The following is an 18,425-nucleotide window of genomic DNA, read 5'->3' as shown; positions in this document are numbered from 1 at the left end:
ATCAATCAATCAGTCAATGTTTATTTATGTAGCCCTAAATCACAAATGTCTCAAAGGGCTGCACAAGCCACGACGATATCCGTGGTTCAGCGCCCATATAAGGGCAAGGAAAAACTCACAACCCAGTGGGACGTCGATGAGGATGTCAATCAATCAATCAGTAAATGTTTATTTCCATCCATCCATCCATCCATTTTCTACCGCTTATTCCCTTTCGGGGTCGCGGGGGGCGCTGGCGCCTATCTCATGAGGTGGCGACTTGTCCAGGGTGTACCCTGCCTTCCGCCCGATTGTAAATGTTTATTTATGTAGACCTAAATCACAAATGTCTCAAAGGGCTGCACAAGCCACGACGATATCCGTGGTTCAGCGCCCATATAAGGGCAAGGAAAAACTCACAACCCAGTGGGACGTCGATGAGGATGTCAATCAATCAATCAGTAAATGTTTATTTATGTAGCCCTAAATCACAAATGTCTCAAAGGGCTTCACAAGCCACGACGATATCCGTGGTTCAGCGCCCATATAAGGGCAAGGAAAAACTCACAACCCAGTGGGACGTCGATGAGGATGTCAATCAATCAATCAGTAAATGTTTATTTATGTAGCCCTAAATCACAAATGTCTCAAAGGGCTGCACAAGCCACGACGATATCCGTGGTTCAGCGCCCATATAAGGGCAAAGAAAAACTCACAACCCAGTGGGACGTCGATGAGGATGGCAATCAATCAATCAGTCAATGTTTATTTATGTAGACCTAAATCACAAATGTCTCAAAGGGCTGCACAAGCCACGACGATATCCGTGGTTCAGCGCCCATATAAGGGCAAGGAAAAACTCACAACCCAGTGGGACGTCGATGAGGATGTCAATCAATCAATCAGTAAATGTTTATTTATGTAGCCCCCAACCCCCCGCCCCCTAGGGGAGACCGGATGCAATGGACGCCGCGTGGGTCTAACATAATATTGTGAAAGTCCAGTCCATAGTGGATCTAACATAATAGTGAGAGTCCAGTCCATAGTGGATCACCGGTAGGAGGCCACGGGGAAGACCCAGGACACGCTGGGAAGACTATGTCTCCCGGCTGGCCAGGGAACGCCTCGGGATCCCCTGGGAAGAGCTTGACGAAGTGGTTGGGGAGAAGAAAGTCAGGGCGTTCCTGCTTAGGCTGCTGCCCCCGCGACCCGACCTAAAATAAGCGGAATAAGATGGATGGCTGGATGAACAAATACCGGGGTTGTCTAGAACAGTGGTTCTCAACCTTTTTTCAGTGATGTACCCCCTGTGAACATTTTTTTTATTCAAGTACCCCCTAATCAGAGCAAAGCATTTTTGGTTGAAAAAAAAAAGATAAAGAAGTAAAATACAGCACTATGTCATCAGTTTCTGATTTATTAAATTGTATAACAGTACAAAATATTGCTCATTTGTTGTGGTCTTTCTGGAACTATTTGGAAAAAAGATATAAAAATAACTAAAAAACTTGTTGAAAAATAAACAAGTGATTCAATTATAAATAAAGATATCTACACATAGAAGTAATCATCAACTTAAAGTGCCCTCTTTGGGGATTGTAATAGAAATCCATTTGGATTCATCAACTTAATTCTAAACATTTCTTCACAAAAAAAGAAATGTTTAACTTCAATATTTATGGAACATGTCCACAAAAAATCTAGCTGTCAACACTGAATATTGCATTGTTGCAGGGGCGCCGCTAGGGATTTTGGGCCCCATGAAAAGAATCTTTACAGGGCCCCCAACACATAATTTCATGCAATTTCATCATCATTAGGGGCCTCCCTGGGCCCCCCTCCATCATGGGCCCCTAGAATCCGTCTCCTTCACCCCCCCTTTTCGGCGCCCCTGCATGGTTGCATTTCTTTTCACAGTTTATAAACTTACATTCATATTTTGTTGAAGTATTATTCAATAAATATATTTATAAAGGATTTTTGAATTGTTGCTATTTTTAGAATATATATTTTTTAAACTCTCACGTACCCCTTGGAATACTTTCAAGTACCCCCAGAGGTAGACGTACCCCCATTTAAGAACCACTGGTCTAGAACAGTGGTCCCCAACCACCGGGCCGCGGACCGCTACCGGGCCGTGGCTCGATTGGTACCGGGCCGCAGAAGAATTTTGTATTATTTAAAAAAAAAAAATTATTATTTTTTTTTTATTTAAATTAAATCAACATAAAAACACAAGATACACTTCCAATTGGTGCACCAACCCAAAAAAACTCCCTTTTTCATGACAAAAAACAAATATCAAGCGTTTACCGGTCCGCAGCTACAAAAAGGTTGGGGACCACTTGTCTAAAATTTTAATCCAGTGTTTTTATTAATATTATTATTATTAATCTTGTTATTATTATTAATCTTGTTAAAAAAATATCAAGCGTTAACCGGTCCGCAGCTACAAAAAGGTTGGGGACCACTGGTCTAGAATTTTAATCCGGTGTTTTTATTAATATTATTACTATTAATCTTGTTAAAAAATTATCAAGCGCTACAAAAAGGTTGGGAACCACTGGTCTAGAATTTTAATCCGGTGTTTTTATTAATATTATTATTATTAATATTAATAAAAACATAGGATAATTATAGTTTTTCTTTTCATTTTCTTTGTTTATCATGGTTATTATAATAACCAACCCCAAAAAACCTCCCTTTTTCATGACAAAAAAAAATTATCAAGCGTTAACTGGTCCGCAGCTACAAAAAGGTTGGGAACCACTGGTCTAGAGTTTTAATCCGGTGTTTTTATTGATATTAATAATAATAATAATAATAAAAACACCGGAGTATTACGATTTTTATTAATATTAATAATAATAATATTAATAAAAACACCGGATTAAAATTCTAGGCCAGTGGTCCCCAACCTTTTTGTAGCTGCGGACCGGTTAACGCTTGATAAAAAAAATGTGTCATGAAAAAGGGAGTTTTTTTGGATTGGTTATTATAATAACCATGATAAACAAAGAAAAGGAAAAAAAAATAATTATCCTGTGCAGCAGTTATTTGGTATCAAGTCGATAGTAAAGTTTGTAGTATCGCCCACTCTGTTGGTATCCACGGTAACTGGAACAATGCGAAATAAGAGTGATGCGTTCCCGTTAACCGTAAAAGTTGGGATTTCTGAATTTTCCGAATTTCCGTCACACATCGTAATCGAATTTGGTGAAAACAGCCACTTAACAGTTGCTGGGCCATTAAGTATATTTTGAGCGTGTATATAAAAAAAACTTTGTTTGGATACCTTTTTAATTTTGAAGTCTTTTATTTTATCAACAAATTACACGATTTTTTTTTTAAATAGAAAAATATAACAACGCCTTGAATGTAGATGGAAAAAGTGGAGACGCACTTTTTTTTAACGTATGATGTCAGGCTTGAAAGAGGTCTGTGAGGACACGCAGTTGAATGCTAGATAAAAGGGGGGCAACAAATTCCGACGTCTCCTAAGGACGCAAACGCATCACGACACAGTGGATATTTTGCTAGCTGGTGTTAGCCGAGGACGGAAATCTCCGGTTGGTCAAATAAGTACAAAATAATCGCCACAAGATGAGCGAACAGTTGAAATTTATCGTCGAGCAACTGAACAAAGATCCGTTCAGGAAGAACTTTAATCTCATCACGTTTGACTCGCTGGAGCCGATGCAGTTGCTTCAGGTATTAAACGACGTGCTAGCCGAGGTCGACCCGAAGGTAAGCAAGGTTTTATTTTATTTACTTGCGTGACTGCCGCCATGTTAACAAATTAATAAATACTTTGCTTTTTTTCTCCAGCAAGCTATTGATATTCGCGAGGAAATGCCTGAACAAACCGCCAAGAGGATGTGTTCTCTGCTCGGGATGCTGAAATACAAACCACCTGGCAACCAGGCTGACTTGTAAGTACTGCAGTTCGGCATTCAAGTGAAATATAAATGCTCTGGCACCCGTTTTTATTTTTTATTAAAATAAATATTATAGAATTAATAACTTATTCAAACTGAGACGCCCTGACTTTGGCTCATTGGGGAAGAGGGGGAGGTTTGGTGGTAGCGGGGGTGTATATTGTAGTGTCCCGGAAGAGTTAGTGCCGCAAGGGTATCTGGGTAGGGCTGGGCGATAATGGCTTTTATTAATATCGCGATATTTTTATGCCATATTGCAATATATATTACGATATTTTGCCTTGGCCTTGAATGAAAACTTGATACATATAATCACAGCAGTCTACATTAAATCACTCTTCTTCATACTGCCTTAATATATGATACTTTTAAACTTTCATGCAGAGAGGGAAATCACAACTAAGTCAATTGATCAGAACCGGCTTCACAGTGGCAGAGGGGTTGGTGCGTCTGCCTCACAATACGAAGGTCCTGCAGTCCTGGGTTCAAATCCAGGCTCGGGATCTTTCTGTGTGGAGTTTGCATGTTCTCCCCGTGAATGCGTGGGTTCCTTCCGGGTACTCCGGCTTCCTCCCACCTCCAAAAGACATGCACCTGGGGATAGGTTGATTGGCAACACTAAATTGGCCCTACTGTGTGAATGTGAGTGTGAATGTTGTCTGTCTATCTGTGTTGGCCCTGTGATGAGGTGGCGACTTGTCCAGGGTGTACCCCGCCTACCGCCCGATTGCAGCTGAGATAGGCGCCAGCGCCCCCCGCGACCCCGAAAGGGAATAAGCGGTAGAAAATGGATGGATGGATGGATGTATTTATTAAATACTCTTCATTCTCTCACGGGTGACTTTTTAAATCAGGGGTGTCAAACTCAAATATAGAGTGGGCCAAAATTTTAAACGGAACAAAGCCGCGGGCCAAGGTTGAACAAATTAACCTTTTAATAGGGACCCAAACAAGTTTTGCATTAAATATTGAACAAGCAAGGCTTATATAACTTTAGTGACATGCAAAATCCAGTTTCAAATAATGATAATAATAGTTAAAAAAATATCAATGGCATCCATCCATCAATTTTCTACCGCTTATTCCCTTTTGGGGTCACGGGGGGCGCTGGCGCCTATCTCAGCTACAATCGGGCGGAAGGCGGGGTACACCCTGGACAAGTCGCCACCTCATCGCAGGGCCAACACAGATAGACAGACAACATTCACACTCACATTCACGCATATCAAATAAGATTTAAACACAAATGTTATGCCTTTTTTTTCTATTTGCAATCTTCTGAGGTAAGTATCACATTTTTTACACAGGCTAATAATTCATTTGAAAATAAAATAACAATAATGATTGAACCAAACATTCAAGCCTTGAAATAGCAAGAGAAAATGCATGAATAAAACGTTAATTATTGGTCAGTTTGCTGGAAGTTTCCCGGAAGAGTTAGTGCTGCAAGGGGTTCTGGGTATTTGTTCTGTTGTGTTACGGTGCGGATGTTCACCCGAAATGTGTTTGTCATTCTTGTTTGGTGTGGGTTCACAGTGTGGCGCATATTTGTAACAGTGCTAAAGTTGTTTATGCGGCCACCCTCAGTGTGACCTGTATGGCTGTTGACCAAGTATGACTTGTGTGTGTGTGTGTGTGTGTGTGTGTGTGCGTAAAAGCCACAAATATTATGTGACACGCTGTTAGTATGGAGGAAAAGCGGACGTGACGACAGGTTGTAGAGAACGCTAAAGGCAGTGCTTTAAATGCACGCCCCCAATATAGTTGCTTAGGTGGAAATCGGTAGAAATTCGGGAGAATGGTTGCCCCGGGAGATTTTCGGGAGGGACACTGAACTCCGGGAGTCTACTTGGAAAATTAGGAGGGATGGCAAGTATGAATATTAGCGGTGAATGCGGTGTTACAGCGGCATCGACGCTGTATAACACCGGCGGGCCAGCTCTAATGCTAAATTGATATTGCCTCGAGGGCCAAATTAAATTACACGGCGGGCCAGAGTTTGACACCCATGTGTTAAATGAAAGAACAAATTAATAGTGTTGCTACCTCTTTGTAGCAACACTTCTGCTGCCTACTTTGCATATTGCTGTTGTCTGCTGAATATATTCCCATTTGAAGCCAAACCACCGGCAGATGATGGATGCCCTGCTCTTTATTCTGCTGTATCATCCATGTATTCATTTTGATATAAACTCAACTCGTCTTTTTTGGAGGAAGAAGAATACTGAGTTGCATCCCATGAACACCATACCTACTGTGAAGCATGGGGGTAGAAACATCATGCTTTGGGGCTGTTTTTCTGCTAAGGGGACAGCTCGATTGATCCGTGTTAAGGAAAGAATGAATGGGGGCATGTATCGTGAGGTTTTGAGCCAAAACCTCCTTCCATTTGTGTGAGCTTTGTATGGTTGACCAAATACTTATTTTCCACCATTATTTACAAATAAATTATTTAAAATTCCTACAATGTGAATTTCTGGATTTTTTTTTCACATTCTGTCTCTCACAGTTGAAGTGTACCTATGATGAAAATGACAGACCTCTGTCATCATTTTAAGTGGGAGAACTTGCACAATCGGCGGCTGACTAAATACTTTTTTGCCCCACTGTACGTCACGTATTTGCACGGTCGTACAAAACATATTGCTTTGCTTACATCAGGAGCGGCTTCAGACAAGGTCTGGTGATTGGCAGCAAACCGACAGTGCATCCCATTCTCCACTGGCTGCTGCAGAGAGTCCCAGAGCTGAAGAAAAGGGCTTACCTGGCGCGCTTTCTCGTTAAACTTGATGTCCCCGCAGAGTTCCTGGCCGATGATGTCATCACTGACACCTATCATCAGGTTTTTCCACACAAACCGCAAGGCAAAATAAAACCTCAGCGGCAAAGGAGCTAATGCATGTCATATCTGTCTTCCCAGTATGAAGAACTGGTGGAATCATTTAAGACAAACCACAAGGAGTGTGAGCAGCTCAGAACGTCAGGCTTCTCCACAGCAGAAATTAGGAGGGTAAAATGAATTTTTGACTCTTAATTGCAATTGATGATGACAGCCAGCAAACACAATATATACGTATATATATATATATATATATTTTTTTTTTTTTTTTACTTAAATCATTATTAGTTAACCTGATGAAAAGTTAATTTAATCATACATGTCCCAGCAGTTGTGTTTAACCTACGTTATAATAGACTTTTTAAATAAAAAAGGAAAATAAGAGGATACAAAGTGTATTAGTATGGTTATTAGTTATTGTAGACACCTTTTTAATAAAAAAAAAAAATACAATAAATAACAAAAAATAGAACAGTAAATGAATTATACTTGTATGGCGCTTTTCTACCTTCAGGGAACTCAAAGCGCTTTGAGACTATTTCCACTTTCATCCATTCACACACACATAAATGCACCGATGGCGGGAGCTGCCATGCAAGGCGCTAACCTGGTCCATCACGAGCAAGGGTGAAGTGTTTTGCTGAAGGACACAATAGCAGAAGCTGGGATCGAACCTGGAACCCTCGAGTTGATAGCACAGCCGCTCTACCACACGAGCCGCGCGGTCCACAAAAATAATTGAATTGAATAATAGATATAGGAATAAATAAGTGCGGTGACAGAGAGGAACAGTGTATCCCATATTAGAAATAATACAACTGAATACAACTTTTAAAATGAGCTGATAATTGTATTATGGATTATAGACATAAGGTATTAAATAAATACATATCTAATATGAGTTTCAAGATAATAAAAAATGACTGTCTTGTGCAATTTTAAAGTAAAGCAAAAACACAAAGATGTTAAAATAGAGATAACATAACTGAATAAAAGTAATAATAAAGAGTACTTGAATAAATATGAATAGATAATGAGTGATAGGGGGGGGAATATTTTTGACAGAAATAGACAACTATATGGTGGCTCTAAATTAAGCAGTAATGTAAGAACAAGTAAAGGTGTTGTAAAAAATACCATAAGAAAATATGAAAGGGAGTAATATATTGAAGAAATAATGAACCCAACACTTTTGTTTTTGCTCCCATTTTTCATGAGTTAGACTTAGACGTGAAGTGAATTATATTTCATATATAGCGCTTTTTCTCTTGTGACTCAAAGCGCTTTACATAGTGAAACCCAATATCTAAGTTACATTTAAACCAGTGTGGGTGGCACTGGGAGCTGGTGGGTAAAGTGTCTTGCCCAAGGACACAACGGCAGTGACTAGGATGGCGGAAGTGGGAATCGAACCTGCAACCCCCAAGTTGCTGGCACGGCCACTCTACCAACCGAGCCATACCGCTCTAAACTTTAATGATCCACAAGGGAAATTGTTCCACGCAGGAAATTGTTCCACACAGTAGCTCAGTTACAATGATGGAAAGTGTAAGGATAGAACAGACAATGCAGGTATAAATAGACTAAATATAGCGATATAAAATACAACATATATATGTAATATTTACATAATATATGTGCAGTATATTATATATACTAATGTATTTTGTCTATTTCGTATATACAATATATAACAATCACCATGTACAATATTACAGCGTATGTGACCGCTGCAGCATAAAATAGAGAGTAAATCCAGCAGAAAATAAAAAAAAAAACATTAAAAACAAAGAGAAGTAACTAACACAGAAGGTGTCAGGTAATACACGGATAGACAGAGTTAAACTCAAAAATGTAAAAATTGTACTAAATAAATAAAAGTCCTATTCTTCTCAAATATTGTTCACAAATGAGTCTAAATCTGTGTTAGTGAGCATTTCTTTACCAAGAAAATCCATCCCAGTTTACAGGTGTGGCATATCAAGATGCTGATTGTACAGCATGACTATTGCACAGGTATGCCTTAGACTCCCCACGATAAAAAAGGCAACTCTGAAATTTGCAGTTTTGCAATATGGAGCCGTGTATTGTCGTGCTGCAACATGAGGTGATGGTCTCAGGTGAATGGTACAACAATGGGCCTCAGGATCTCATCATGGTATCTCTGCATTCAAAATGCCAACAACAAAAAGCACTTGCGTTTGTTGTCCATAACATACGCCTGCTCATACCATAACATCATGGGCCACTTGATTCACAACATTGACATCAGCAATGCTACACAAGCTGTCTGCCATCTGCCCGATACAGTGAAAAAAAACAGGATTCACCTCTCTAATGTGCTAGATGCCATCAAAATTGAGCATTTGCCCACTTGACGACAAACTGCAGTCAGGTCGAAACCCCGATGAGGACGACGAGCATGCAGATGAGCTTCCTATAGACGGTTTCTGACAGTTTATGCAATCTAATTGTTGCACCACCTGTGTGGGTGGCTTGTCTCAGATGATCATGGAAGTGCCCCTTCTGGATGTTGAGGTTCTGGGCTGGTGTGGTCACGGTTGTGAGGCCGGTTGGATGTACTGCCAAATTCTCTGAAACGCCTTTAGTGACAGTTAATGGTAGATAAATGAACATTCAATTCACGGTCAACAGCGCTGGTGGACATTCCTTCAGTCAGCATGCCAACCGCAAACCTCGGAAACCACCCTCAAAACTTGCAACATCTCTGGCATTGTGCTGTGAGATAAAACTGCACATTTCAGGTTGGCCTTTTATCGTGGGCAGCCTAAGGCACAAAAATGTGTTATAACCATGCTGTTTAATTAGCATCCCGATATGCCACACCTGTGAGGTGGGATGGATTATCCTGGCAAAGAAGAAGTGCTGAATAACACAGATTTAGACAGATTTGTGAACACTATTTGCGGAATAGGAAGAAAACACATCTACAATGTGCCAGATGCCATCAAATGTAAGCATTCGCCCACTGAAGTCAGTTACGACGACGAACTGCAGTCAGGTCGAAATCCCGATGAGGACGAGGAGCATGCAGATGAGCTTCCTTGAGATGGTTTCTGACAGTTTATGCAATCTAATTGTTGCAGCAGCTGTGTGGGTGGCTTGTCTCAGATGATCATGGAAGTGCCCCTTCTGGATGTTGAGGTTCTGGGCTGGTGTGGTCACGGTTGTGAGGCCGGTTGGATGTACTGCCAAATTCTCTGAAGCGCCTTTGGAGACAGTTTATGGTAGAGAAATGAACATTCAATTCACGGTCAACAGCGCTGGTGGACATTCCTTCAGTCAGCATACCAACCTCAAACCTCGGAAACCACCCTCAAAACTTGCAACATCTCTGGCATTGTGCTGTGTGATAAAACTGCAAATTTCAGGGTGGCCTTTTATTGTGGGCAGTCTAAGGCACAAAGATGTGTTATAACCATGCTGTTTAATTAGCATCCCGATATGCCACACCTGTGAGGTGGGATGGATTATCCTGGCAAAGAAGAAGTGCTGAATAACACAGATTTAGACAGATTTGTGAACACTATTTGCGGAATAGGAAGAAAACACCTCTACAATGTACCAGATGCCATCAAATGTGAGCATTCGCCCACTGAAGTCAGTTACGACGACGAACTGCAGTCAGGTCAAAACCCCGATGAGGACGAGGAGCATGCAGATGAGCTTCCTTGAGACGGTTTCTGACAGTTTATGCAAACTAATTGTTGCAGCAGCTGTGTGGGTGGCTTGTCTCAGATGATCATGGAAGTGCCCCTTCTGGATGTTGAGGTCCTGGGCTGGTGTGGTCACGGTTGTGAGGCCGGTTGGACGTACTGCCAAATTCTCTGAAGCGCCTTTGGAGACAGTTTATGGTAGAGAAATGAACATTCAATTCACGGGCAACAGCTCTGGTGGACATTCCTTCAGTCAGCATACCAACCTCAAACCTCAAAAAACACCCTCAAAACTTGCAACATCTCTGGCATTGTGCTGTGTGATAAAACTGCAAATTTCAGAGTGGCCTTTTATTGTGGACAGCCTAAGGCACAAACCTGTGTTATAAATCACAGTGGGATGGATTATCTTGGCAAAGACGAAATGCTCACTAACACAGATTTAGACAGTTTTCTGAACACTATTTGAGGAATAGGTATTTTGAGTAGATAGTAAAAGTTTTAGGTTTTTGAGTTCAACTCATGAAAGATGGGAGCCAAAACAAAAATGTCGCATTTGTTTTTGTTCAGTGTATAATTGGATCAAATAGTTAATAGATAAAAAAATTTAAAAAGTTAGCATAAGTAACTACATTAGAATACAGGCATGTACACACTAAATATACATTTATAAAAAAGTCTGGATAAAACTAATTTTAATGTAGATCGAATGCTTTAATGTGTTAATTTTCTCGTCTAAAAACGTGTTTTGTGTGTTTCTCAACAGGATATCAGTGCAATGGAAGAGGAGAAAGGCCCGCTCATCAAACGCGTGGAGAGGCTGAAAAAGAGGGTGAGCAAACTCCTCCAAGGGCCCCCTTTGCTTGTCTGGCTTTAGGATTCAAAGAGGAATGAAAACATGACCCCGGTCAAATATTTTTATCTTCTCCAGTAGACCTGACAAGGATGTCACAGCTTGTAAAGTTGTAGTAATAAGCCAGCAAAGTAATGGGCTGTTGATCTTACACGCCAAAGCCATTCCAAAAAGGCGAAACCTGACCCCGTCAGAGGCGTTTGGTTATTTTTGGGCTGCACTGTATTGTGACATCTCCTTGTTCTCTTGTCCCTCCACTAGGTGGAGTCAGTGTCCAACCATCAACAGATGCTGGAGCAGGCCAAACAGCTGAGAGTTGAGAAGAAGAGGGAAGAACATTTGGCCCACCAGAAGCAAGAACAAAAGAATCAAGTAAGAATGTTATTCAAACGATTTTACAGTTTATGGAATGATTTATATTTTGCACTTGGAAAAAAAATGATAATTGATTATTTTTTTATTAGAAAATTCACCTCTCAAGATACAATAGCCATGAGGGGGCTTATTTTGCATGAATAAGTGCATGTAAAATGTCAATTAATACACGACAGCGCGTCTCATATGAAATTTTACCGCATTACTGCTCCATCATTTATAAGAATATAACCGCAGATTTCTCAAAACTTTCATATTGTCTCCTGTGGCGCACACCGTATCGTATACAGCAGTGGGTCCAAACCTTATTTGAGTGATGTACCCCCTGTGAACATTTTTTAAATTCAAGTACCCCCTAATCAGAGCAAAGCATTTTTGATTGAAAAAAACAGATAAAAAAGTAAAATACAGCACTATGTGATCAGTTTCTGATATATTAAATTGTATAACAGTGCAAAATATTGCTAATTTATTAGTTGTCTTTCTTGAACTATTTGGAAAAAAAGAGATAAAGCAACTAAGAACTTGTTGAAAAATAAACAAGTGATTCAATTATAAATAAAGAATCCCACACATAGAAGTAATCATCAACTTAAAGTGCCCTCTTTGGGGATTGTAATAGAGATCCGTCTGGATTCATGAACTTAATTCTAAACATCCATCCATCCATCCATCTTCTTCCGCTTATTCTAAACATTTCTTCACAAAAAAAGAAATCTTTAACATCAATATTTATGGAACCTCTACAACAGTGGTTTTCAACCTTTTTTCAGTGATGTACCCCCCCTGTGAACATTTTTTTAATTCAAGTACCCTCTAATCAGAGCAAAGCATTTTTGGTTGGAAAAAAATAGATAAAGAAGTAAAATACAGCACTATGTCATCAGTTTCTGATTTATTAAATTGTATAACAGTGCAAAATATTGTTCATTTGTAGTGGTCTTTCTTGAACTATTTGGGAAAAAAAAGATATAAAAATAACTAAAAATATTGTTGAAAAATAAACAAGTAATTTAATTAAAAATAAAGATTTCTACACATAGAAGTAATCATCAACTTAAAGTGCCCTCTTTGGGGATTGTAATAGAGATCCATCTGGATTCATGAACTTAATTCTAAACATTTCTTCACAAAAAAAGGAATCTTTAACATCAACATTGATGGAACATGTCCACAAAAAGTCTAGCTGTCAACACTGAGTGTTGTATTTTTTTACAGTTTATGAACTTACATACATATTTTGTTGAAATATTACCCAATTAATGGTTAATATTAATTGGTATTAGTTAATTAATATTAGTATTTATGAATTACTGCTATTTTTTAGAATATTTTTAATAAATCTCACTTGTCCCTCCCTTGGCATTCCTTCAAGTAACCCCAGGGGTTAGCGTACCCTCAATAAAAGGACTACTGCTCTGCACCATGTCATCGCACAACCAAAGTGACGGCTCTGTATCATGTTGTGTGAGACTTGTGCAGAACGTCAGTGGCTGCAAGACATACTTGCTCAACAGCCATACAGGTCACACTGAGGGTGGCCGTATAAACAACTTTAACACTGTTACAAATATGCGCCACACTTTGAACCCACACCAAACAAGAATGGGGGTTAGCGTACCCTCAAAAAGTAGACTACTGCTCTGCACCATGTCATCGCACAACCAAAGTGACGGCTCTGTATCATGTTGTGTGAGAGTTGTGCATAACGTCAGTGGCTGCAAGACGTACTTGCTCAACAGCCATATAGGTCACACTGAGGATGGCCGTATAAACAACTTTAAGACTGTTACAAATATGCGCCACACTTTGAACCCACACCAAACAAGAATGGGGGTTAGCGTACCCTCAGAAAGTGGACTATTGCTCTGCATCATGTCATCGCACAACCAAAGTGACGGCTCTGTGTCATGTTGTGTGAGACTTGTGCAGAACAACGTCAGTGGCTGCAAGTGGTACTTGCTCAACAGCCATACAGGTCACACTGAGGGTGGCCGTATAAACTTTAACACTGTTACAAATATGCGCCACACTTTGAACCCACACCAAACAAGAATGACAAACACATTTTGGGGAAACATCTGCACCCTAACACAACTTATAAACACAAGAGAACAAATACCCAGAACACCCGGACTACAATATACACGACCTCAACCGACGCAAGTAGGGAGGGTGGGGCTTGGGGGGGTTTGTGGTAGCGGGGGTGTGTATATTGTAGCCCGGAAGACTTAGGGCTGCATGGGATTCTGGGTATTTGTTCTGTTGTGTTTATGTTGTATTACGGTGCGGATGTTCTCCCGAAATGTGTTTGTCATTCTTGTTTGGTGTGGGTTCACAGTCCGGCACATATTTGTGACAGTGTTAGTGTTTTTTACGGCCACTCTCAGTGTGACCTGTGTAGCTGTTGATCAAATATGTCTTGCAATAGCAAACGTGCGTACAACACAGTCAGATGCAACATATAATTGGGCCTGCACGCTGTTTGTACAGGATGTAGAGGGCGCTAAAGGCAGTGCCATTATGGCACCCCCTGAATATTGTTGATTAGGTAAATATCGACAGGGTTTTCGAGAGAATAGGTGCCCTGAATTCAGGGGACTCCCGGGAAAATTGGGAACGTTGGCAAGTATGACGCTGTCAAGCGCCGTTCATATTAAACTCGCGGGCCGCACCAACATTAAATTAAATTGTCATATCAAAGTTCGGGCCGCAATTGGCCCGCGGGCCGCGTGTCTGAGACCTCTGCTATAGAATCTTTGCTCTGCAATTGCTAGATATTTTACATAATTGCAGTGCCAATCAAAAACTGAGCATTATTCCCTTCGCAAAAGCATAATGTTTGTTCTTGTGTACGCAATCCAAAGTTTAGACTTATTTAGCCTGTTTTCAATAATAATGGGAACAAATCTAAAAGAAGAGAACTTTTTCAAATAAGTCACCAAGGCTGACGCAGACAGGTTGTGGTGTGAAAGACGAGCGAATTCATGACTACTATGCACACAGAAAAAATGCTAATTAAACAGCTAGAGGGTCGAAAGATGAAGGTAATGCAACACCTGTAAGGCATTCTCAAACAGAAAGTGGAGTGCGAGGTGTCAACATGGAGGAGTTTCAGTAACAACCTGTGCAATGATGGTTAATTCCATTTCCAAGCGGACTAAAGTAAAGTTAAAGGCCTACTGAAACCCACTACTACCCACCAGGCAGTCTGATAGTTTATATATCAACGATGAAATATTAACATTGCAACACATGCCAATACGGCCTTTTTAGTTTACTACAATTTTAAATTTCCCGGGAGTTTCGTCTTGAAAACGTCGTGTAATGATGACGTGTACGCAAGACGTCACGGGTTTTAAGGAAATATGAGCGCTGCACACACACACAGCTAAAAGTCGCCAGCTTTAACCGCATAATTACACAGTATCTGTGTTGCTGAATCTTTTGCAATTTGTTCAATTAATATAGGAGAAGTCACAGTAGAAAGATGGAGTTGGGAAGCTTTAGCCTTAAGCCACACAAACACACGGTGGTTCATTGTTTAAAATTCCTGGAGGTGAAACTTTGCTATGGATCAGAGCACGGTCAAGCAAACATGAATTATGACGGAATGTCAACCAGCAGTTTTTGGAGAAAATTGTGGTAAAAAGTCGCTTCTTACCGGAGAAAAGCTCAGCTTGTGCCGTCCATAAAGCTGCCGTCGACTCCCCCGAGACATTAGTGAATTTCTGAATTATATTTATATATAGCGCTTTTCTCTAGTGACTCAAAGCGCTTTACATAGTGAAACCCAATATCTAAGTTACATTTAAACCAGTGTGGGTGGCACTGGGAGCAGGTGGGTAAAGTGTCTTGCCCAAGGACACAACGGCAGTAACTAGGATGGCACAAACGGGAATCAAACCTGCAACTCTCAAGTTGCTGGCACGGCACTCTACCAACCGAGCTGTGCCGCCCCACATTTGGCGTCAAGACACCCGTGGACAAACCCCTCCGACTATCAGGTACTATTTAACTCACTAAAACACTAGCAACACAATAGAAAGATAAGGGATTTCCCAAAATTATCCTAGTAAATGTGTCTAAAAACATCGGAATCCGTCCTAATGCATTTGCGTTTTTTTTTTTTTTACTTTTTTTTTACTTTTTTTTTCTAGTCCGTCGCTATCAATATATACAAACACGAATCTTTCATCCTCGCTCAAATTAATGGGGAAATTGTCGTTTTCCCGGTCCGAATAGCACTTTTTGTTGGAGGCTCCCATTAAAAACAATGTGAGGATGTGAGGAGCCCCCACACATGTGACGTCATCGTCTGCGACTTCCGGTAGAGGCAGGGCTTTTCTCTTAGCACCGAAAGTTGCGAACTTTATCGTGGATGTTCTTTACTAAATCATTTCAGCAAAAATATGGCAATATCGCGAAATGATCAAGTATGACACCTAGAATGGACCTGCTAGCCCCGTTCAAAGGGGAACATTATCACCAAACCTATGCAAGCGTCAATATATACCTTGATGGTGCAGAAAAAAGACCATGTATTTTTTTAACCGATTTCCGAACTCTAAATGGGTGAATTTTGGCGAATTAAACGCCTTTCTGTTTATCGCTCTGGAGGGGATGACGTCAGAATGTGACGGCGCCGAGGTAAAACAGCCGCCATTTTAATTTTCAACCCATTGTAAACATTGGGTCTCAGCTCTGTTATTTTCCGTTTTTTCAAATATTTTTTGGAACCTTGGAGACATCATGCCTCGTCGGTGTGTTGTCAGAGGGTGTAACAACACTAACAGGGAGGGATTCAAGTTGCACCACTGGCAATAAAAATGCCGCCAGACCCCCATTGAATGTACCAAAGTGTCTTCACATTTGACCGGCGATGCTAAGACAGACATGGCACAGAGATGTATGGATAACCTGCAGATGCATTTGCAACCATTAAGTCAACAAAATCACAAAGGTGAGTTTTGTTGATGTTGTTGACTTATGTGCTAATCAGACATATTTGGTTACGGCGTGACTGCCAGCTAATCGATGCTAACATGCTACGCTAATCGATGCTAACATGCTATTTACGCTAGCTGTATGTACATTTGAAAATAGATACCCACATTTAATGCGAAACAAACACTTACCAATCAACGGATTTAAGTTGCTCCAGTGTCACAAGATGCGAAAGTACAGATCGTTTGGTCCGCACATTTTACCGGCGATGCTAATAAGGCAGCCATGCTATGGGCCACTTCATTAGGTACACCCACGCTATGGCCGAATAGCGTCAATAGCTATTCGCTCAATATCTTCAATTTCTTCTTCAATTTCGTTTTCGCTATCTGACTCCATACTCCGACCATCTGTTTCAATACATGCGTAATCTGTTGAATCGCTTAAGCCGCTGAAATCCGAGTCTGAATCCGAGCTAATGTCGCTATATCTTGCTATGGTAACCGCCATGTTGTTTGTATTGGCAGCCCTGTATGACGTCACAGGGAAATGGACGGTGGATTTACGGATAGCGAAAGTCAGGCACTTTAAAGCTTTTTTTAGGGATATTCCGAGACCGGTAAAATTTTGAAAAAAAAATTGAAAAATAAAACAGGCCACTGGGAACTGATTTTTATTGTTTTTAACCCTTTTGAAATTGTGATAATGTTCCCCTTTAAATAAGAACATCTCATTTCAGTAGGCCTTTAAAGTACCAATGATTGTCACATACACACACACTAGGTGTGGCAAAATGATTCTCTGCATTTGACCCATCACCCTTGATCACCCCCTGGGAGGTGAGGGGAGCAGTGAGCAGCAGCGGTGGGTGAGCCCGGGATTAATTTTTGGTGATTTAACCCCCAATTCCAACCCTTGATGCTGAGTGTCAAGCAGGCCGTGCTACATAACAATGGGGCTTACACTAATTATTCACACTTTGGGTACAGTTTAGAGATGCATACTCACTTGTGTTGCCAGCTATTCAGACAATAATGGCTGGGCGATGACCTATTTTCATAGGATAGTAAATCTATACCACTTTCCAAACTGTACACTATGGTATTGTCCCTTGGAACTGTACTACTGTACACTAAGATGGTTCTCATTATTGTAAAATACAGTCAACCCATGCTGTTTAAAATAAAAATGTTTTTGTTGTCGCGTTTAAAACAAACCCATTTTCATTTACGGTGGCAGAGGGGTTAGTGCGTCTGCCTCACAATACGAAGGTCCTGCAGTCCTGGGTTCAAATCCAGCCTCGGGATCTTCCTGTGTGGAGTTTGCATGTTCTCCCCGTGAATGCGTGGGTTCCCTCCGGGTACTCCGGCTTCCTCCCACTTCCAAAGACATGCACCTGGGGATAGGTTGATTGGCAACACTAAATTGGCCCTAGTGTGTGAATGTGAGTGTGAATGTTGTCTGTCTATCTGTGTTGGCCCTGCGATGAGGTGGCGACTTGTCCAGGGTGTACCCCGCCTTCCGCCCGATTGTAGCTGAGATAGGCGCCAGCGCCCCCCGCGACCCCGAAAGGGAATAAGCGGTAGAAAATGGATGGAAATGGATATTTATTATCTTTCTAGCTATCATTATGTATACATATTGTTGCATTTGAACAACTTTATTGATGAGAATAGAAGTAAACTATTGGTTTTGTTCATGATCAATAGCGCTTTTTCTATTGGTATTTGTATTGCTCCAGTTTTAGTGTAAAAATGCTCATTGTCATTACTATATTATTTACTTCACTAACTGCTTATTTGCTATCACTTTTACGA

General features: G+C 40.7%; 1 protein-coding gene across 2 annotated transcripts in view; it reads left to right on the top strand.

Annotated features, from left to right (window-relative positions):
• The first annotated feature begins 3,442 nt into the window (after positions 1-3,442).
• Positions 3,443-18,425, top strand: part of ift81 (intraflagellar transport 81 homolog) — a 79,120-nt gene continuing 64,137 nt past the window's right edge. The window contains exons 1-6 of one of the 2 annotated variants that reach the window (XM_061907018.1): positions 3,443-3,726; positions 3,808-3,911; positions 6,579-6,759; positions 6,838-6,927; positions 11,200-11,265; positions 11,548-11,658. In XM_061907018.1, coding sequence (XP_061763002.1) covers positions 3,583-3,726; positions 3,808-3,911; positions 6,579-6,759; positions 6,838-6,927; positions 11,200-11,265; positions 11,548-11,658 — 696 coding nt within the window. In that variant the 5' untranslated portion in view covers positions 3,443-3,582. The remainder of the gene's footprint in view (positions 3,727-3,807; positions 3,912-6,578; positions 6,760-6,837; positions 6,928-11,199; positions 11,266-11,547; positions 11,659-18,425) is intronic. The other variant, XM_061907017.1, reaches the window with a different exon arrangement.

Source organism: Nerophis ophidion, linkage group LG07, assembly GCF_033978795.1.
Source record: "Nerophis ophidion isolate RoL-2023_Sa linkage group LG07, RoL_Noph_v1.0, whole genome shotgun sequence".
NCBI classification, from domain to species: domain Eukaryota; kingdom Metazoa; phylum Chordata; class Actinopteri; order Syngnathiformes; family Syngnathidae; genus Nerophis; species Nerophis ophidion.
The sequence above is the reverse complement of the archived record's forward strand: the minus strand, read 5'-3'. Positions and strand labels throughout refer to the sequence as shown.